This window comes from Colius striatus, chromosome 11, assembly GCF_028858725.1.
Source record: "Colius striatus isolate bColStr4 chromosome 11, bColStr4.1.hap1, whole genome shotgun sequence".
Lineage (NCBI taxonomy): Eukaryota > Metazoa > Chordata > Aves > Coliiformes > Coliidae > Colius > Colius striatus.
The window spans coordinates 22,258,245-22,281,362 of NC_084769.1; the positions used below are offsets into that span (position 1 = coordinate 22,258,245).

At 35.5% G+C, this 23,118-nt stretch overlaps 1 protein-coding gene and 1 long non-coding RNA gene across 8 annotated transcripts in view; both read left to right on the forward strand.

Annotated features, from left to right (window-relative positions):
* Positions 1-23,118, forward strand: part of UBR3 (ubiquitin protein ligase E3 component n-recognin 3) — a 113,988-nt gene that overhangs the window by 13,691 nt on the left and 77,179 nt on the right. For 5 of the 7 annotated variants that reach the window (XM_062004428.1, XM_062004423.1, XM_062004424.1 and 2 more), the window contains exons 2-10: positions 934-1,073; positions 1,517-1,675; positions 3,387-3,530; positions 4,138-4,187; positions 8,694-8,760; positions 12,488-12,618; positions 17,806-18,034; positions 21,655-21,834; positions 22,611-22,744. In XM_062004428.1, coding sequence (XP_061860412.1) covers positions 934-1,073; positions 1,517-1,675; positions 3,387-3,530; positions 4,138-4,187; positions 8,694-8,760; positions 12,488-12,618; positions 17,806-18,034; positions 21,655-21,834; positions 22,611-22,744 — 1,234 coding nt within the window. Of the gene's footprint in view, positions 1-933; positions 1,074-1,516; positions 1,676-3,386; positions 3,531-4,137; positions 4,188-8,693; positions 8,761-10,097; positions 10,178-12,487; positions 12,619-17,805; positions 18,035-21,654; positions 21,835-22,610; positions 22,745-23,118 lie in introns of those variants that run through there. The other 2 variants (XM_062004427.1, XM_062004429.1) reach the window with 2 other exon arrangements.
* Positions 13,776-16,305, forward strand: LOC133626336 (uncharacterized). Its single transcript, XR_009819423.1, has 2 exons — positions 13,776-13,985; positions 14,942-16,305. It is a non-coding gene; the product is annotated as an uncharacterized LOC133626336 (long non-coding RNA).

Below are 23,118 nucleotides of genomic sequence, written 5' to 3' on the forward strand. Positions count from 1 at the left end.
ATAGCAAATACTGGAGATATGAATAAATTTAGAAAACAATTTTCATATTAAAAGCTGAATCAATTTCTGAATCTTTATCTTGAAAAATTACTGGTAAAATCTAGTGAAGTTTCCCTATGTGATATATTTTTAGGCTCTTTATTCCTTGTTAGCTTCTTTTTTTTTTTGACATGGATAAATAGCTCATGTTGGTATAAGTGTCCTTTCTAAAAATAGATTGGGAGCAGAAAAGTATTCAGCAGCTCTGAGTCAGGCTCATGTTAAGTCAGTGGGAAATCATTCTGTCTGCTCTATTGGGATTTGGCTCAGCCTCATGTCATTGTGCATTAGCCAAGCCTCAGCTAGTACCATACATCAATTCTCCAAAGAATGAATGTTTTCTTCTTAAATTAAGCAATTTGCACAATTTTTGCAGAGTGTCACTATTATCCTTCAATAAGTAAATTTTAGTTGCTTTACATTTGAATTAAATACTCGTTCTGTAAGCTTTTATGCTTTTGGAAGTTGTTTTTATTAATATCAGATGACATTTAAAAAGCCATTATCTGAATAAGGACCTGAAAAATCAGACCAGCCTCTGACTAGTTCACAGAAAGGAGAGGAACTTTATTGATTATTCAAAATTAGGCTGTTTAGAAATTGGGAGGTATGTCTTGATAAAGAAAAAAATTATTGTTCTTCAAGTTGTTCAACCTCAGATGCTTCTAACATGATATATGAACTTTGAGAAAGGAAATAAAATTGCGACTATATAATTTGCTGGCATCAGAAACAAAATGAGTCTGAACATAGTAGTTGGAATTTCAGAATACTAATTCTGGACCATGTTTAATATACAAGTATACACTCCCTGAAAAATGGAAGAAGTAATGGTTTTCTCCATTAACTCTGCTGAGCTGTGCTTGGCTAACATTTTTCTCGTCTGTTTTATAGGTTTTGTAAAAGACACCGGATTAAGTCAAATTCGAATGTTCCATGTGTCCCGAAAGACTTGTTGATGATGTCAGAACTAGTTCTTCCACAGTTCATCTTTAGTCTTATTCAGCACTTAAGAGAGGGATATAATGAACCTGGTATGTTTTTAATTTGCATGTATCTATAGTTATCTTCTTAAATTAAACAATTTGTCACTTAATCGCAATTAAGTGATTAAGGAATTGTGCAGCTGTCTCTTGCTTTGCAGTTTGTAAGACACAGTACAGGAATACGTAGATGCTCTCTATACTTTGAATCACTGAATTTTGTGCATCTTTTCCTAACCAAGTTGCTATCTGACTAGGTGATCTGTTTGTTCTTTGCTGAAGGGCTTCTTAAATATGTTTCAAGGATAGTTTTATGTTGAGCTCCTCCAGAAAATGAAATCAGGATTAATTTGGAACTTGTACATGTGAATTTTAGAGCATTCTGAACATATAAATTAATTTATTTTGTGGTAGTAATAGCTGTTCTGCCATGTGAAGGTCTTGGTCAAATTACATTACATTTACACCATAAGTTTTTGTTCTGTGGTTTTCAGCTCTCGATCTGCCATCAGAGAAAGACCTTCATAAAATCCTCCAGGTTTTGGAACCTCATGTTTCCTTTCTAGAAGACCTGACCAAAATGGGAGGAGCAATGCGGTCAGTTCTTACGCAGGTTTTGACTAGCCAACAGTTCTACAAAGACCTTAGCTCTGGTATGTTTGTATTACTTCTAATAATTAAATTTTCAAATTATAAAGAATCTAAGGGCGTAAGTTTTGTTTATCACCTCTGTTTCTGCATGATTTTGAGTTTTCAAAATCCAGAAGCATGCATCTCATTAAAGATATTTTGTTGTTTGTTGATAGAAGTAGGGTGGGCTTCAGGAACAAACAGAAGCATCTGTTGTTAAGACCTGTAAGAACAAATCACTTATCTTCTATGTCCCAGAAAACTGTATAAAGATAAATAATTTCAAAAGAGTTTTTATAAGTTGTCAGTTCTCTTTAAAGTGAAGTGAACACAGCAACATAGTACTTCCAAATAAGGCATGTGGAGCTTATGGAAGTGGAATATATCTAACATACATTGGAATCTGCTGTCACAGAGGTTACTGGAGGAGACCTGATGGAGAAAGGCCGCTGTCCGTCCTACACTTCTGTGCAAAGCTTTTTTCTTTTTTTCCCTTTCAAAATGCCACCCCCTGCTCCTCCCAATTATTTATTCCATCCTGTACCAAATTGCAGTGAATCTTAAAGTGTTGGGGGGGGGGGGGTCACCATTAACCCAATCCTACCTAGTATAAATTAACTCCATCTTATTTTCTTGTCATTAGAAAGGGTCTTTTCTTGAGTCCTTTGCATGCTTCCTTTGTGTGGAACAAATAGTAATTACTGTGGATAGATTTAGGTTGCCATAACTGGCTTAGGCAGCAGCTAGTTGAAAAGCAGGCAAACTCCAAATATTTATTTGGAAAGAGAAACATCTCAGGGATGATATTCTTTATTCCGTTTCCCTCCTCTTTTTCTCTCCTGTTTAATAATATTTCATGAGAGAAGTTTAATGACTTCTCTTTTCCTATGTGTGATGGATTTCCTGTGTTAGAAGAATGTAATGGAAAGTAAGGCATTCTTATCTGGGCTCTTGGAATGAAGAATACTGGTGTCTTGAGTAGGTACAGTTTCTGGGAAAAAAAAAAAAAACCAAAAACAGAGAAAGGGGGCTTTAGAACAAAACCTACCCTTCTGACTTTGCATGCAGAAGGTGCACGGCTATAATCTTTTCCACGTTTTCTTTTCCTTAAATACTTGACATGATTTACCCCGTCAAGTTTATTTTTTCCTTACATAGCAAATATGTTGGGTTATTTGAATCCGTTTCTTTGTTAAAATTGAATGTCCCAAGCATGCAGTGTAACTTAGCTTTATCAAAGAGTTGAAATGATGATATCTTTATGAATAGTATTTCATTAATTGCAGCTGTCAAAACTTGAACTTGGAAAGAAAAATACCAAGTACTAGAATGTATCTATGGCACGTTACCATTACTGATTTTTGTTGGAAATCATAGGTCCCCATCTTCTCTGTTCAAAACCAACTGTTTTAAAATACCAAAACAAATCCTTTTTTTTTTGTTGTAGTATTAATGGTGGCAGTGCTGTTAAAATAGAAATACAGTACATCATTTAGAAGAAAACATCCTGTTGGAGGGGAAAAACTGAGGTGGTTTCTGGTCTTTAGAATTTCAGTTCATTAGTTGGAAAAAAAATTTAGCTTCTACGTGTCATAATTCTACAGCTTATTAAAACATTGTGGACCATTTATTTAGATTGCTTGTGTAGAATATGAAACTTATGAACCAGATACTTTAACACTGTTTTATTGCTGTCTTGTTGTACTTTAATGCTGTTTTATGTATGTATTCAAGGTGTTGGAGAGAATGCGTGTGCAAAGAAAAGTCATGAAAAGTACCTCATTGCTTTGAAAGGCTCTGGACTGGCATTTCCCGAGGATAAGCTTGCATGTGGTATGCAGGAACAAGGAGCTGGAACTAGCACATTAGCAGTTCAAGGTTTGTGTAGAAATATATTTTAACAGAAAACTTGATTATTCCTGTTTTCTGTGTAAGCTGTTCTTTTATTTTAGTTCTTAAAAACCCTGTAGCTTAATGAAAGTTAAGGAATTACCTGTTATTTATTATACTGTCAAATTACAGGACTCATTTTAATTGTATCAACAAAGCTAAACATACTAACTTTTTGTTGCTAATAGCAACAGTAAGAATCATTTTGCAGTCATAGCATTAGTGGAATTTGAGTAGGCAAGATGAAATTGCTTGTAGTGGAATTTTGTCACTGTGACTAAGTTAAGCCACCCATTCTTACAAAAGTGCTGTGGATTTTTTTTTTGATCTCTGAAGGCCATCAGAATTTTTTACGATTTCTGATAGAACACATCTCTGTTGATGTTGAAGTTCCGCATTGGAACATACTTGCAAATCACTATTTTTGTATTGCTTGGAAATCTTAATCCAACTTCTCAGTCCACTGCTGTGTATCTTTTAAAGAAAATTAATGTAGTGTTTCGTTTCATACTGGCTCATTACATATCATAAAATACTCTTTTTTTTCAGTATAAGACTTATGAAAGGAATCTCTGAATTTTTTTTATTTCAAAAGGTTTAGCAGGTGCTACGGCAGCATCAGGACAAGGGGATTCTTCAGATGAGGTGAGACTGTTTTTAAAGACTATAATGAACTACAACAGAATTTAAAATTGGAGGCAGTGCTTGCAGCCAGATCCCACAAACCTTAACTCTTCTACCTATCACAGGATGGAGATATAAAGGAATAGATGTCATGCCTTTGATTTACTAAGGATCCCTTGAAAAAAAATCTTATTTTTGCTAACACTATTTCAGTTTAATTTGTGTATGTAATGTAGAATAAACTTGTGTAGGTAGCTCAAAAGTCACTGCCAAGTGAATTGGGCTTCATTAAAGCAAACTTTAACTGTGTTAGAAGTTTGTGGCACTTGAAAATCCAGCTTAACTGGTGATAGCAGCAGTGAGAATTTCTCTGTAGATAAGTTCCCATATGTAGACTTAACCAAACACATTGAGAGTAAAAAGGAGGGAATCTCCTTTTAGATCATGGTATAATAAATAAATGGAATTTAATGAGGGAAGTTAAATTCTAGTAGAGTTAGAATTTATTGTCATGTTTTGGCCTACCACTTAAAACCTAATTTCAACCAGTAAACCTTAGCGGCCGTTCTGGTAGGGTGGCATCACAAATTTCAAATAATGTAAAGTATAATTTTTTTGGTAGGATTTTTGATTACATTGAATTCTATGTAAATAAGTATCGAAGTAAAACCAATTGTTTGCATATGTCTAAAACAGTTGTGTGATATGTTTGCCTCTGTCACAAGCACAGCAGCATCTGTTACAGTTTCAGCGGTGCTATTTATAATTTGTGATCTTTAGACGCGTTGCTGCTTGCTTTTTTACCATTGCTTGAGAAACAAACAGACAAAAAACCCACAACACAGCAAAATACTACTGACAGGATCACTTTTAAAGGCCCGTGAGAGAAAGCAATTCAAATTACTGTTAATAGCCCTAAGTAGTATTTTCAAATAAACTTAAGATGGCTTATCATGCTTTCGTTTTACCCTCTAAATGATGAGAGGAGACTAGACTGAAGTTAAGAGTCTGAAAAGAGACTGGATATTGCTGACTTCTTTCAGGAGACAAATCTAAGATAGAGACAGAGAAAAGAGAGGTATTTTAGGCAGAAGAAATTTTTTATCAAGAACAGAACTTTTTCAAGGAAAAAAGACTTTATGAATAAATAAGGGAGGAGTTGCAAGAACTACATTACAGCTTGCCAGTTAAAGATACCTGTTTTCTAGAGAAATTTTACTTTCTGATAACCAGGATATAAATACATGTGCAGATATTTTATTATGTTACTGCAGATGTGACTTTTCTAAATTGAAATTCTACATATACTCACATACCTGGGATCAATTTTTAAGCATAAGACTCTGTTTTGAAAGCTGTGTTTAGAAAACTTTAAAAAAGAATGAGGAAGTAACATGAAGATAAAACAATAAGCACTCTAAATGTTTAGTATGTATTTTCACTTCTGTATTTTCCTTTTATATCTTCAGTAATATCACATTGATATACTATGAGATGCAGTTAAATGTCAAAAGTTATTTGTTTGGTTTTTTTTTTTAAAGCAAAATTCTACCTTGGTGGCATCTCCAAAGACACTTAATATCTTATTTTATAGTCTTTTTCTTAATCATGATCTGCTTGACCAATATGAATTGCTGAAAAGAAAGTCCATTCCTTTCATAGAAAAGCCAAAATAGAACTGTGCAAGTAGAAGGCTGAAATACTTAGTAGAAAAATGATGTGACTAGAGAAATGCTTCCTAGAGGAATGAGGAAGAAGTTGTCTTGGTTTATGACTTCTCTTCCTTTCCCCTGCCCTCACCCATAAGTTACAAAGGGCGTTCACAGCATTTTTTGTGCCTTAGTATACTCTCTTTATAGCAGAGTAAAACTACGTTCTAATCGAGAAATGTGACAAGAGTACACTTTTAACCGTATTTTCATTTTCTAGTATTCAAGATCAGTCTCAAAGTTAATGTTCTTTCTTACCCAGTGATTCTTAAAGGTAGCATTGTTTCACAGATGAAAGACTAGATTACAAAATTTACAGTAGTCTACAAGTTAGAGCAGTGCTTCTGCAGAGAACTAAATAACTTGAAAAGTTCAGTATTTCATTTCACTTCTACAACAGTAGATATTTCTAAACTAGAAATTATTCTGAAGAATGGATGTATCCTGAGATGTGTAGTGAGTTGCTTTGTTTTGTTCCTCTCCAAAACAGTATAAGCTCACTTGTACTTTACTTCTCAAATGATTTGTGTTCTATCCTCCGGTGTTTTGGAGAGAACTTGCCATTAGTTTGCTTAATTAGCTTTTCTTCCTCATTTGTTACTTTATGCAAAAGGAGAAAAAAAGGCTCTCTATAAACCTGTCCTCCTATTGAAGAAATTTTTATGTTACAAGAAATCAAGTGAGATGCGGTCTTTGAATGCTTTTACCACACTGATGATTAAACCCTTTTGTATTAGATATCATAATTGGGCTGCCCTTGTAGTTTAATGAGCACTCAATGCCTTATTACTTAGTTATATAGTTACTGACTCCAGTTGCTGTTTAATATAATAGTACAAAAATCTATGTATAGTATCTAAAATTACATAAGTGTATTATCTAAATTTTAAACAGATGTGGCACACCTTAGACATACTGCTAAATATTCAATTAAGTAAATATACATAGAACTGTGCTGTTATCTAGGTATATTTACACACCATTATCCAATGGATAAAAATAAGGTGTTCTACATTTGCTTAATCATTGTCTAATTCTTGGTCCCTGGGCTTGGACTGTTAACTTCTGCAGTTGTCATTAGGATTTTACCCTAGCTTACTGCAGCAATGGAAACCAAGTATCTAACATACTGAGGAAAAAGAGTTATCAAGAAAGCATTTATCATGAAGTTACTCATAATTTTTCTTCTTTCTAGTGAAATTATTTCAGAGATTTCAATGAAGGCTGTTATATGTTTAAATTTTTCACATACTGTGAAAGAGGAAATGTATTTTTGTTTGGAAGCTAGAATGAAACACATTAATCACCATTTGCATACCCAAATGCATTGTTTACTGTCTCTCTAGCAACTCTCTGGGTTAGTTGAGACTGATGAAGAAGTCTTGAGACTTCCAGTTAGCAACTTTCTAGCTATAGGAATTTAGATTCCTTTTCTTCAGGGCAGGAGGCATAAATTGCAGACTCCTGCAGTTCATAGTAATATGTCAGCAAGTCTGATTTTTGCTTTAGAGTACTTGGCTCCCTTGATGAGGGAGTGGGCAGTGGTAACATCCTGCATTCTGACGACTCCCAGCTGAAGTACAAAAGTAGCATGTGTTCACAAAGACGACAGGACACCTAGGAGTTCAAATGTATGTCCATCTTCAAATGAATTTATAGATAGAGGTACTGAAAGGATAGGAAAATTCAGACCTTTCATTAACATACATACACAGAGGTTGGAAGGGACCTCTGCTCAAGCAGGTCCTCCTAAGTCAGGTCACACAGGAATGCATCCAGGCAAGTTTTGAAAATCTCCAGAGAGGGAGATTCCACACACTCCATGAGCAGCCTGTGCCAGTGCTCTGTCACCCTTACAGTAAAGAATTTTTTCCTGAAGTGGAACTTCTTGTGTTCCAACTTTTGTCCTTTACTCCATGTCCTATCATTAGATGCTACAGAAAAAAAAGTGTTGTCCTATCCCCTTGACATACACCTTTTATTTAAATACTTGTAAGTATTATTGAGGTCCCCCTTAGTCTCCTCCAGACTGAACAGTCCCAGATCCCATAGCTTTTCCTCATAAGGAAGATCCATGCAGCATTTCATATAGCCCTGTAATGTTACATTCTTCTTAACACCCAGTTAGTGGGGGTGATGATGTATTTCACTTCCATTGTATTTTGTCAGTGTTTTGTTTGCAAAGTGCCTTGAAACCTTCTGATGACAAGTGCCTGCATAAAGTGCTTCCATTGTTCTGTTAGAGAACAAGCGATTAGAATTCAGCAATTAGAATTGGCCTCTTAAAGGTGTCAAAACTTTGTTCTTGGTTCAAAACTTCGTATTTTAATAAATCCAAATATTTATTAGAAAATATATAGCTACTTGTGTTGACAACTTTAATGCACAATACATGAGATTATTTGGTTTTTTAGGAAAAAAAAAACCCAAACAGCCAAACTGTACAGATAAATAAGCTGAAACCTTGGATTGCAACAGTTAGACATTTTGTAATATTAAACATTTTTGTAGCAATCAGTTTTAGAAATCAGATCACCTTACAAAATTAATTAAATAGATGAAGATGCCTGAACTTGTAGATGATGATGTTTCCTGTAGGGCGAAAAAGACATTTGAAAAAAATTGTGCTTTTTCTAATGAGTTGCATGGAGTCAATGGCTCCTGTAAGCAGCAAAAGTGTTTCTCTGGTAAGGGTGTATTCAGGGCTTTTCTGTTGTAGCTTGATGGTTAAGCTAGAATTTTGAGAGCATACCATCTCTTGGGAATAAAATTCTAAATATACGATTGTCAATTTTTTTAAACTCTTCCCCTACCCCAGGAGGACCAAGATGGTAGCCAAGGTGTGGGCAAGCGCAAGAGGGTGAAACTAAGCAGCACCACCAAAGGTATTTATAAAGTACTGATCTTAGTTTATCATATTTGCTTTATGTCTGTTAAAAAAAAAATATCTAGGGATATTCATTCACTTCCCAAGCATTGTAGTGCTGCATGTGAGAAGATTAAAGACAGCAAAATCTAAAATGAAGTAACAACTGAAATTGTGGTGTTTGGCAACTTTGATTTCCCTTGAGTACGTACCACCGTTTGGGATTCTCTCACCAGTCATTTTTGTCATTTTCATGTTGTAAGTTGACCTCTTAAAAAATCATTCAGTTTTCAGTCTGTGGCTGGGAAGGTTGCAATACAGCTTGACATCAAGTTTTTGATGTATTTGTTCTTAATGATTTTTTTTCATTATGCCACTGTACCATATGATTGTGTCCTTAGCAAGGCAAGAATGATTCTCTCTGGTTCTAGTTGGTCTTTCTGTACTGTCCTAGCAACATTTAAGAAAAGGTACTTGAACAAAGTCTCCTTTAAAACTACTCCATTATTTTCCTAGATTGAAATTAGTCCTTTTTGCAATTTCTAGTCCAACACAAGCAGCACTCACACTAAGATCAGTGCAAGTTTTAATTCAAGAATGAATGTAGGCTAGAGAAAAGATTACTCCGTACTGTGCTTGTCATTGACATGTTTTTTTGCTAAAAAGTGTTTAAATAATAATATTTCAACTCTTGCTATTAAATAAAGAACACTTTATTTTTTATATGGGTTTTTTTTTGAGTATGAGGAAACCGACATAGGAAGCACAAAGAAATTGCAAACCCTGAGAAAAGAGCATGGCAGGTGAAAAACTGTGTTGAAAGATGGAATGAAATTTCTGGGAGGGCTTTGGAGTGGAGGTTTGGAACTTGAAATGGAAGGGTTCATGAAGTCAGTAAAAAGGTATGAAGGTTGTGTGAGGAGTATGGGAAAGTAAGATTGATCATTTCTAGTGATTTCAGATGGAGAGAAAAGATTGGAAGACAAAAGCAAAGAATGAAGTATTTAGCAAGTGTTACTGAGAGGTGGTCTTAGAAATGTGTGAATGATTGTCACAGAGAATATTGTGGAAGAAGTGGTAGTTTTGGAGAAATACAGGAACATTACAGACATCCAAGGAAGACTCTCTTACTTGAATTTTAGAGGCTGTTTGTCTAAAAGATAAGTTAGGATCAGGTATGATGCAAGAAAAAAGTGGTTTTCTTCTGCTGCATAGTAGTCAAAAAATAGGAAAATAGGGCAGGAAGGAAGTTCAGGTTGAGAAGCTGCCAGATCTCATAACCAGTATCAGCAATGTCATTTCAGGAAAAGTGGTACTTGAATTCAACATTTCATTTCCCCCCAGGATTGTAGTTTTCCCCCTCTGAGGACTGTGCTCATGATGTTGATAGCTCCTAATATCAGCCCCAGGGGAGGGAGTCTGCCAGTGGGGGAAGGGTAAGTATCTGTTTTTATTAAATATTGAATAGTTTTCTGAAGTTTTCAGTATTCATATTTTATGTCCAATAGGGTATAAAATAAGAGTATAAAAAGAAAATTTTAGAAAACTGAGTATTGAATAAAAACAGATTTATCTTTTCCATATAAGCAGACTCCCTATCCCATCCTTAGTGGTACTATCTATTTAGAGAGTTATTGATAGACTGGGAGTATCTTGGAATGCTAAGACTCATATTCCATAGACAGTAGTCTATGGGGTCTTCTGTGATACTAGGAGAGAATAAAAGATTTCTTTAAAGAAAATAGAAGGCTTATGCTGAGGTTCACTGATACAGGTATGGGACTGAGTACTGAGAAAATGTTGATTTTGACCTTTTTAAGATTTGCATCCTACATCTATCTGAAATACTTGATGTTTAAGACAATTTTGAACCCACAGGCACTATTGTTTTTTTAATTCATTGAAAGAAATTTAAAATCATGTGACGCATTTCACAAGAGTGGGAACATTAGTCCCAGTGTTCTTGACAAATTTTCCAAGTTGAGTAAGAGTATTCTGCCTACTTAAATTCTGTAGCAGGTACGAGTGGATTTATGTTCTTCTGTCTCTGCCTGAAACTGCTGTATAAAGAATGTGATACACGCTGTTCAACTGTGATCTGTGTCAGAGCAAGCTGTGCTTCAGTGACAGATAAGGTGTTGTGTCACTTGTCTTCACACCCTCTGTTCTCACTTGGGGCATTTGGCATGTACCTGTGCTGTCTGTTCTGTGGACAGAGGACTTCAGCCTGCATGGCTACTGAGCTTTCATGGGCAGTCAAATCACATACGCAATTTCTTAACAGGAGATGAGGGAGAGAACATAAATGGTGGTCATCTGTTTGCTGCAGTAGGTGATCTGTAATGCTTTACAAAATATTTTAAGATTAAAATATCTTTCATGACTCTGTTAAGCTAATTTTTTTGTGTCAACACTTGTAGAGTACATAGAAAAAACCTTTTTCTTTGTGTGACTTGCCAAAAGTCTTGAGGAGGTCCTTTAAATTTAATTTCTTCAATATTTCTCACAGCCTTTTGAAATTCCTGAGATGTTTTGGGCTGATAGGTCACTTGGCTGAGGAATTCTTATCTTTGGTGGTTCCTACTTAGGAAAAGCACAAATGCCTGTCCTGTTCAGGATAGGCACAAAGCTATCCAGTGCAGTCCCTAAAACTGTCATGCTTCAGTGAAGAAGGAAGTCTTCAAGGCCAGATAATATTTTTTGAGTCTCTGCTGATGGAAGCCCTTCAAACAGTCCATTGAAATATGGGATTTTGTGTGTCAGGCTGTGTCCTCGGGTCTAGTTCATTTCTGGGTATATGAGAGTCATCTTATTATTTAGTCCTTATCTGTTATGGGAGTGACCAATGCCTCTTGTAGTTTTAAATCGTAAAACATCGGCCTCTTGAAGAATGATGGTAAACATTGTATTGCATTTCTTAAATGGGGTTAGTATGATTTATGCTCTGTCAAACTGTAGCTTCATTAACAATTTATCTTAGCAGAGGTCAGTTTGTGCAGCTGTGCAATCACAAAACCGATCTGCTTGAAAATGCAGCTGACAAGATGGGAAGATGACTTGATTCCTACATAGGTACCCCATAGGGTTGTAATGTCTGCAGGAGTAAGTGGGGAGACTGAATGGCCAGGAGTTGAATGGGGAAAGATGAGGTTGTCTCTTCTGGTACCATCAGCGCCTGGTGTCTGATTGGCCGATTACTGTAATTTTTATATTAAAAAACCCCCATGACCAAACAAATTTTTATTCATCAATTTGTACATACATTGCTTTAAAAATAAAACTAACACATTGCTTCTATTTAGTTTTAGAGCTTTGTAAACAGAACCTAAGTGTTATTAGGTGACAGAACTTGTTATGTAGCCAACAAAATGCAATTTATGATTAAGTAGTAGTCTACACTAATGGTTTCCCTCAAGTGGCTGTGTAAATATTGTGCAAATTACTGTTGTTCATTACAGTCAGTAGAGCTATTACAGTAGCGTGACACTATTAAGTGCAATCCATGAAGACTGGACTTTGTGGTAGAATTGTACTGAAAGCTTTCACTGACTTGTCTGGGAGGTCCTTTTTATTGTTGCTGTCTGACTGTTCAACGTTGGCCGTGTTAATTCGTAGTGTTCTGAAGAAAAAAACCCCTATTTACAGAGTGTACTAATATGCTCTTAAATTTTATGTGACAGTGCAACTGTATTGTCATTAGTTTTAATAATCATATTACACATCCCCTCCTCCAACCTTTTATGCAGATCAATCTATCATGGATGTCTTGAAGCATAAATGTTTTCTAGAAGAATTATTATTCTGGACAATAAAATATGAATTTCCACAGAAGATGGTGACTTTCTTACTCAACATGCTGCCAGATCAAGATTATAAGGTACTTGCTTTACTTCATTCAAACTTAAATTTATTTTCTTGCTCATATACTTAGTGTGTATTATGCCTTGCATAAGACTATATCTGTTTTTATTTGAATAATAAACAGTAAAATAATGCAAATATTTTACCTTGAGTACAATATTTTACTCAAGGTTAGAAGGTCTAAGGTGTATAGTGTTTGAAGAGAGGTGTGGACAAAACAAGGTGGATAACTGTGGAGCAGCAGTGTTAATTTTGTTCTCCTGGTTTGCTTTTTTCAGTTTTGTCCAATTAGTGCAGATTTGCATTGTTGAATTTGGTTTTGTTTTACTTTGTAAATCTAATTTTTATCAGTTAAAAGATGTGGATCCTCACTATATGATTATTTAGTGTGGTGTGACTGGTAAATAATTGACTTAATTTCTGCTTCAACAGTTGCATTAGGTGGTGATTTCTCCATGTAAGTCATTATGGTGTGAGTGCTCTTGCTGCAGCTATGCCCTAGGTGAATTTGGCAGCCTTCCAGCTGCTTCCTTACAGAGTTTTGCAGTTGTCTGTACCAAGTGTCTCCTGGCTTGGAGTCATGGAGACTGGATGTCATCTTCCTGTTTTAAATCTTGGTGTGCAGCCAGGTTTAGTTGATTGCTTGCTGTGTTCCAAGACCAAGTGTACATAGCAATCAGGCTTAACATTTTGCTCTGACCATGTCATACCTTGGAGCCTGCAAATATTTTGGACCTTCTCAATCTCTGCTGGGAACCAAAGATGAAGAAATCCTGAAGTCCAGGAATGCAATTTTCTTCAAAGTTGTCTGTTTATAATGGGACAACCCTGCATTCATGCTCCCTTAAAACCTTGCACAAGGATACAAAGATAACTTGCAAGGAAGAAAAAGATAAGATACAGCATTTCAGCAGTACTCTGTCCGCATCAAGACAGTGTTTTGGTTTGGGATATCAGCAAAAATTCATCATGGTCTCAGATTCAGCTAATACATAAGAAGACATGAGGACTTCTTATGTCATGATCCCTTGCCGTGAAGCTTGACTTCTTTTTGATATTTCAAGACCCATGTGGATATCCAGTTCTCCTAATCCATTGCCAGCTAAACTCCTGCCTGTAAAAACATCCAACTGCTAGCAGCACGTGGAAGGATCTGGTAAGTGGTTTTATGTTTACATTTTTATTATACTATGTAGTAACAACAACTTTCAATGATCATGGGATCTTCTTTCTTTTGACAAGTTACAGTCTTTCCTTGCTGTGTTCCTAATCTTTCTTCACTCTGTACTCAGAATGGAGGCCATGGTATTATTGGCTTCTTTGCTGGCTGCCACCTTTGTTTGGAAATAGTCCATCTTCCACTGACCAGTACTGTATGGGCAGGTGAAAAGATTGATTGAGAGTTGTTTTTTTTTTTTTTATTTGTTGGGTTTTTTGTTTTATTTTTGCTATTACCAGATTGATGATGTGTTTGATGAAACAGTTAATTCCTATGTACAGACATTATTACTAGCACAAATCACAAGTATTTGAAGTCTTTTAGAATCTGTGTTTATTTTAATTGCTGTAATTGTTTAAAATATGTTTTTCAGTCGTAAGAAAACTCAGAGCAGGAGTTGTATCATACAGAATACTAGAAAGGCAGTAACACTTTTTTCTCAAGCTACCTGTGCTTTGTTGCAAAACTGTATCAGTGATGCATGACTTTTAAACAAGTCTGTGAGGATTGTAGCTAATTTAGAAGGAGTGGCTCTGCCTTTTATATGTGTACAGGGAGAACATATCATTTTGGGATGAATTAGAAGAATGTTTTATCTTTCAAGCTTCCATTTAATGAAGGAACAGTTTATTTGCTGTTTAACCACTTTGCATACTCAAACAGTCAGAACACCTGTAGGGATATGAACTGTCGAAATAATGTCAGCTTTCTGTTACTTTCTCCCATCACATCTACAACACGTGTACTGTCTTTTTTTTTTTTCTGTCTTTGCTGTTGTGCAATTTGTCTGATTCTTCATGAGCTGATTAGCTCATTAAATTAGCAGAATTCTGCTAGGCCGAGTTTCCAATAAACTAGCCAAACACAGAGCACAGATCTGTTTATCTGTGCATTCTCCGAAACTGTTGAAATCTCCAGCCTCCAATGTGAAGGTAGTAGAGCTCACTGAATCCATGTCCTATATAGTTGCTCTGTTTTAAAACAAACTTCTCTTCTAGGATTCCCAGTAGTGAAGTGTTGAAAGGGGTGGGCTAAAACCCTGGGTTAGCTAGTTCTTCCCCTCGCTCCTGTCTTTTGTGTATGAGACAACACAACTGAAAGGGTGGTCTTTGCCTTACAGTATTTGTGCCTGAGGCATCCCTTCCAGCACTCTCTGACATTTGGAAGACTTACAAGTGAAGAAAACAGAAGAGAAATTTACTGGAGCTTAGAAGAAATTAGAGATTGTTACGGTGTGGACAAGACCTCTGCAAGATGTGGACAAGGCCTCTGCAAGAACGGTGTGGACAAAGCCTCTGCAAGAGGGAAAACAAAAGGCCAGAGAAATAGGACTGACTTTCATGTGACCAAGGAGAAGACAGAGAAGGGATTGGCAATAAAGAGTATGCTGATGGAAAAGTGTAACTCATGCAAGAGCAGAGTCTTGCTGAAATCTGGAATACCAGAAGCAGAAATGCAAAAGCATCTGGTAGAGATAGTGAATCAACAAACAATAATCAGAAATTCTGTGCCTCATCAGACATCTCCTGTAGTGAACATTGAGGCAGTTGTTACAGCAATAGAGCTTCATTAACCCCAGGATATTCTGATCTACAAATTCTGTAGCACAGTTTTTCTACTGGAAATTTAATTTTCATTTTAAACTTTCACCTGGCAGAACTATCTTTTTTGGATTGAAAACATCAGTATGGGAGTTGCAAGTTGTAATTGAAACGTGAGGTTGATATTTGGCTTTTAAGATGTTTTGGGATTGTTGAGTGACCACCAAAAGGAAAAGCCAGATAGAAAAAATAACTTTGGTTTGGCATAGTCTGGAAAATTGTAAGCTACACAAGGTCATAGAGTAAGTCAGTTAAGGTAATGAAATATATAGAAAAGGTATCTGTCTTAGGAAGCCACTTCTTGCAAGTGGTCGGAAGTTGAGTAAGTATTTGGAAAGACACGTTAGAATCTGCATTCTTGCTCCATTCTATATTTTTCCTTAGTTGTGTACACTTTGAGCTTTGGTTGCTCAAAAGACAAGATATTGATTTGACCTACTATGTCTATTTTTATGTATGATGGCAGTTTACCACAGTATATCAGCGTTTTAACTTCTGGAAATGAGTTCAGTTTCTTCCTCTCAAAATTGGAAAGTATTGTATTTGTTTGTTTAAACTCAAGTGAATGTAGGAGTAAACCTGATGTTTTATTTAAGTTTATTACAGAAACTCTGTCATCATATTGATAATTACAGAAATTCATTATAATTTATGGATGAGACACAAAAGTTTTGATGTATGCTGATTTAAAACAGATAAATCTTAGAAAAGGACCATGTTTTCGCAAACAACTGGAGTGCAATGTAAACCAAGCAAAATGTAGTTTTTACATCACAAAACCTGCAAATCCTATTTAAATGTAATATAACATGAAGAAGTAATATGTAAATAAAGTATACTTTTCTTACTAGCAGCATTAATAAACTAACTTCTTAAAATATCATTTGTGTCTGAGGCTTAACATTAATAGTGTAAACATCTTGATGTTTAAGTGTCATTGCCAATGGTTAAAGTTCATAGAACTTTAAATGAAAGGAAATTATATGATAGGTTCTTTTAACTTGGAATACCAGAATGATATATTAACTTGTATGAGTATTGCAAATATGTTGCTTCAAAAATACTTTCTCTGAAAAAATTGTGCTGGGTGCTGAATGTTGAAGACACTTTCAATTATTTGACAGGTTTCCATCATTGTGAACCAGCTAAGGGAAGGCAAGTTAAACAGTGTTGTAGCATTTCCTGCAGTGACATCCCCATCCCCGCTCTGGTCTATTTTTTTTGCATTAACAACTTTATTTTTGATGATACTTGCTGGATTGAAGAAGTTTTTATGCCCAACAGCAGCGTTATGGCATTATAATATTTTTGGAAAGATATTCTAGATTAGAATAACATAGAAATGCTATAATAAAAATATGAGACTACTGAATCTTGAGGCAGGTAAAATGAAGTAGTGATTGTTATACACTCTGGTGAAAACATCTGAAGGTGGTTTTAAAATTTCTAATTTTATACTCGTGAAAGAGTAAAGCTTCCAGAATTAATAGCGGAGTTTAGACGTGAGCTGAATATTTTCATTGTTACACAGCTTGTATTACCTCTTCATGTTAAGGCAAAGAAGTCCAGATGGTGTTAATTCAGAACTTAAAAATATAAGTGAGAAGTGATTTCAAATTTGGCAGATAGGTATATGTATATGCAGTGCAGAAGGTTGGTTTACAGTGCAGTTTGAGGCTAACGGAGTGGGACAAGGAATGGTATGAAGATTTATATATCTGTGTGTCAATACATTTAAATACTAGTCTGGTTTAAAGAAACCCAAACAGCTGTGTGAAGAACAAAGTTTGCTGATGACTAATTATTTAGAAGAAAGCATTAAAGACTTTTAAAAAAAAATCCAGGATGTTACGACAACAGATAAAATTCAGTGTTAAAATGTCCTTGACAGATCAATGAAACTGTTACTCCATGGGCAGACAAGTGCAAGTGGTAAGGCAACTTCATTAGGCACTCCTACTCTCATTGTTCATAGTGTATCATTTTGGGACATAGTCCCTGTTTTAGGATGTAAAAAATTTAGGATAAATTCATTATTAGAACTAAACTGCTTTCACAGGTATGCTAAAACCTTGTATTCCTTGTTTAAGCATTTCTGAGTGTTTTTCTAGTGTGGAAAGTATATAATGAGATTAGATTTTGGTATAAGGTAGTAAAATTGGAGAGATATTACCATTCTCTTTAGCTAGATCTTTTCATGTGGAAAAGAAATAGAAACTAGGCATGGCATAATTAGACTATCAGTTTTGGTTTGTCATAGCAACTAGTGGTGTTTCATAGGATATCATGATGACTGTACTTCTGTAAAAGAATATTTTATGATAAAAAAGCTATAATTTTTGAATTATGCTTGCTAACATCAAAATTTCTTTATAATTTGCAGATTGCTTTTACCAAAACTTTTGTTCAGCATTATGCTTTTATTATGAAAACACTGAAGAAAAGCCATGAATCGGACACAATGTCTAATAGAATTGTGCATATCAGTGTTCAGTTGTTCAGTAACGAAGAACTAGCACGCCAAGTAACAGAGGAATGTCAGCTACTGGATATTATGGTCACTGTTCTGTTATATATGATGGAAAGTTGCCTTATTAAAAGTGAATTGCAAGGTAGGTTGATTTTTTGTTTGCTTATTTCCGTAGATTATAACTGATCATAGAGGAAATTCAGTCTCTTTCTTTGTTAGTCAGTCCACTCCCTAACTCCTTCCAAAAAATGCACAGCTTATAGTAATATATGGTAGAGACTGAGTCTCAAAACTTCCTAGAAATGTAAAAATAGTTATCAAGAAGGATGCTGATATTTTATCCTTTGGTTTGTAGGATTTTCTTTTTAGGAATATGACATATCTTATTTATCTTTTAGGTGCTTCATTTGTTGGGTAAAGTTCATAAACACTGTTTGTGAAGTTCATTTCAATGAGAAATTATATATGCAAATTGAGACTTCTGTTAATTAAAAAATATTTTCAAAGTATTTCACAAGCTATTTGAAGTATTTTAAATTGTTCAAACTCTTCTCACCTGTGATTGCCTTAATAAAACTTAATATAATGAAAGGAGAATTATTTAATTCTTTCTCAATATAATATTTGATCAAGCTTTTGGTTGACAGAATGGCAATTTCAATTTTAACTAGTTTATGCTGTTTCTGCCCTCCTCGTTTTACCTGTCTTTGTCTGAAAATGGTGGCACAATGAGTCTTGCTGGTTTCTGCTTTTCACACTTCTATGTACCTAACAGACTGCAGACCTTTCAGCCCTTTTCTTCCTATTTTGAATTTGAAAACACTCTCCAGGTAGTCTGACTGCTGCTGCCAAATAAACGCTGTCAGCTTCTGCATAAAATAATTTTTTTTTCTTGTCTGAAGTATCCTTTGTGTCTGAGTCTACTCTGTGTGGCCTAGTACGGAATGACTGTACTGAAATGGGAAATCCTCAGTCATCTAGCTGTAAAGAGTGCTCTCATTCATCTGCACTTAATGAGAAATATTTCTGTTGCCATACATACATTACTTTATAGTATTCAAATAAAAATGTTCTCTCTCTTTACCAGTTTGTATGTCAAGTGGCTTTTGCTAAACTAATGTCATATTGGTGGAATAGCATTTAAAACTACTTTTAAGTAGTTATTTTTTTCTTGGTCAGTATGGAATGTTGCTAGCATGGTGGTAAGATTCTGTAGTAGTTCAGAATTTGCAGCCAAACAGGAAAAGGCTGTCATTAGACATTCTCTGAAGAGGCTTCCTGGTAATTAATTATTTAAGCTGGAGCTAGTAAGTTAAATAACAGTAGATATATTTGTGAGAAAAGACCCCTGGAGCATATGAAGTTACCTGTTTCTTTTCCCCAGCACCAGTGATTTATCTTGGCTAAGACTCTGTCATGGAATCTGTCTGGTGCTTTCCAATGTTTTCACAACATTTCTTCCTCACAACTTTATATAAAAGAGGTTCTGTTTACTCTAAATTGACCAAAAAAAACCCCAACTTCATTGGATTTTTACCCTCTCATATTTTTATGGACCATCTTTTGCAGTTTTGTGGGCTTGTGTATGTTGTGTTTAGTCCAAGGTATCTCTTACCATGCTGGAAATAGTAAGAAGTCTATGCTTTTTAGATACATTGAGAATAATTCTGGTTTTGCAGCTAATGCAAACAAAAGGTCACTTGGTATCTGAATGAGACAAAGTTTACAGATCCAGCCAATGAATAGATGGAGAAAACATGCTGGAGAGGAGCAATGAAAACATGGCGCAAGATTTGTATCTATTAAGGCATGTTTAGTTTGCATTGCTCACAGATCCTAAGTGTCCTAAGTATACAGTTCATTATGGGTTTTTGTGGACATCAAGTGACAAATTGTTCCTGAAACTGAGTTGACCTAGGAGCTGTGTTGATACTAACTTCAAAAGTGTTACTAGTTTGGCTTACCTCTCTCATACATGGTGTGCAAGGAGGAGGAGGTGAAATAAGGGTGCATATGATAACACTGAGTCTCTAGATTTATGTTCCTGTGTCCTCTTAGAGACTTTCTTTCCTCTCTATCACTACTGTCCTCCTATAGAACTTTTCATGGGACAAGAATTTATACCCCAAGTAAAAAGTGTTTTGGCAATGGTTCATCCTTTAAAAACCCCCACTGTTTTCCTGTGTCTGACCTTATATTAACCCTCACTTGTAGAGATGCAATGCCGCAGACAATTTGAAGTAACTCTGGATTTGTCTAATCTGTACTGGGGCAGAGAATCACCAACGTGTAGCTGTTGGCTCTTTGCAATGTCCTCTAGCAGGTTCAGACAGAGCTAGCTGGTATGTTATCCTATTCTTGGACAGGCTGTGTGAGCACATGAGAACTAGGCAGCTGAGCAACAAGACCTAGTTTCCTTTCTTTGCAGATGTACCAGATAACAGGAGAGAGATTAAGGAGTATTTGATCAACTGTGACAGAATTGAGAAGCTCCACAGAGCACTTCTGGTTTCCTGTACCTTATGGTACTTCAATGTAATAGATAGGAGATAGTCTTAAGAAATGGGGAGCTCTATATTATCCTATGGTAACAAGAAGGAATCTGTTCATAGTTGTGAGCAGATCAAGACTGTGCTCTGTTCTTGGAAAGTAAAACTTGTGAGGATCAGAATATTATATGACTTCAGGTTCAAAAACCTGTTGATATAACAGGCAAGACAGTAATTTTTTTGGGTTTTGGTTGGTTGGTTGGTTGGTTTTGTTTCTGATAACAATAAATCAACAAAACAAGCAATCTCAGAACAAAAGGCAAGAATACAACAAAGGGGTGGAAAAAAGCTCATATATATGCCAGAGGGAGCCACTCCAGACATGGATGTACCTCATCAGACAGAGACTGGAATCTCTTAATAGTGGTGTCTGTTTAGCTATGGTTGTGCTCTACTGCTTATCACTGTATAAAGTATAGCCACAAGGATTCTTTGGTACATATGAACGGGACAGGAGCCATTTCCTAGGCTAATTATTACATGCAAGATTTTCTTTCTTCTATTTGCTGGAGTAGAATAGCAACTGACAGATGTGTGCTGGAAGTTATTTCTCTTGGATTGTGAGTCCAAGACCAATCCTGTTTCCCTTCTGGTCTTTTCAGGAGTCTCTCATATGAAAATAAAATAGAAATTTATTTGGCAGCTGTAGAGGATATATTGTGATTGGAGGAGGAGACTTCTACACTTTCCCACCCTCTTGCTTTCTTCTCCCCTTCTTTTGGGAACCTTTTCCTGCTGTAGTCTCAGGAAGGCTGCATAAACCATTGTTTGGTCCCAGATTAAGAGTGTAAATGCTTTCCTTTGCTGTCCTTCTCAGACTCAACATGCCAGTGTAGGTTTTAATGACCAGATTCCTGTTTGCATGCTGTAAGGTAGTTTGCTTACTGGAAGCATCAAATTCAAAATAGATTTCAAATGTTCATAATAGAAATGGTATTGTTTGATCTTTTTATACTTCTTGAGAGTATTCCAAAATGGCATAGTTATGATGGGTTTACTAATGCACTGCTTTTCAAAGGTTGTTCAAATATTGTTCGAGGTATGTGCTTCTCCTACTGAATAGCATCTATGTTGGTGAATCCATGATGAAGAAACAACCTGAGACACCACAAAATAATCTTTTCTCTCTGTATGTGATCTTAACATTACAGTAAATTCTAAGTTTTATTTTTGCAAAAAAAAAAGGTTTTTTTCTTTTTTTTTTTAAACCTAGATGAAGAAAATAGTTTACATGTTGTGGTGAACTGTGGGGAAGCACTACTAAAGAATAATACTTACTGGCCCCTGGTTAGTGATTTTATAAACATACTTTCACACCAAAGTGTGGCAAAGAAATTTTTGGAAGATCATGGGCTTCTGGTAACGTGGATGAATTTTGTATCATTCTTTCAAGGTATGTGACTTTTATAGTCAGTACTAATCCAAGGATGTTAAAACAGCTTAATGTTCGCAGTAGCAAAATCCTTACACTACTGTATGTAAATATTTAATTAATTAGTATTCAAATAAGTCTGTGTTCCTGGAAGGGAACAGTATGTTCTAGAAAACAGCTAGGTTTGAAAATGATCTAATGAAACTTTGTCTTGTGTGGACTAGCTAAAGAGCAATTGCATCACACTCGACTGAGATTCATGTGCCAGAATTCTCAGGTTGCTTTTGAAGTATGCATTATAACTTGTGCTAGAGGTGTTTTACTGCTTAAGTTCTAAGTTTAAATATTGGATGAATTGATCTGATAAATCTAAATCTTTTTCTGAATGTTACTGTGAAGAAACTTGATTGTTAAAAATATTTTAAAATTGTGAACTTTCAATACTGATGAATTTTCTGCCTAGAAAGAGGATCAGATATTTTCCATCCAAATATTCTCACTTACTGAGTGAGGTTCCAACTAGAAGGGCTGCTGCCTGGGATAATGTCACCTGAGCAGCAAGGATGGCATTTACTAGCCACTGTAGAGCTCTTTTCTGGTCTATTTCTGTTAGAACTTTGATGCTTGTTCTCATTTTTTATCTGTCATTCTGCTCCTATGCAAGATAGATTGTTATACTTCTGAAGGGTCTTTTTTTTTGTCTTAGTAGGTATTTGAATGTATAATGCTAAAAATACTGCATTCTGCTTAGCCCTAGTTAAATATTTGGTTGTATAACTCTGCTTATGTCTTTGAAGGTATGAATTTAAATAAGCGAGAATTAAATGAGCATGTGGAGTTCGAATCGCAGACGTACTATGCTGCCTTTGCTGCTGAGCTGGAAGCCTGTGCCCAGCCAATGTGGGGTCTTCTGTCACACTGCAAAGTTAGGGTAAGACAAACATTTCTATGTCATTATTTTGAGGTTTATTCATTATTTATTCTGGAGTTCTGAAATCACAGAAGCAGAAATCTCAAAGATGTAGTTCGTGTTAAAAGAGACTTGGATTTTTCTGTCTTTCTCTGCCAAATACGTAAAACTGTGGTCAAGTCAGATTCTGTGTGTATAGAATCCATGCTTGTACTTAATTTGTCTTCAGAACTCAGATTACAGAATTGGGATTTGTACAGTCATTCCATATGACTGTACATATGGAATAACTTATGATTTGATGAAGAACTTGATAAAATGTGTCTGAGTCATTCTGACTTTGTATGTGATGATAATGTTGATTGTGTCTGCAAATAGATATTTTGTTATGATGG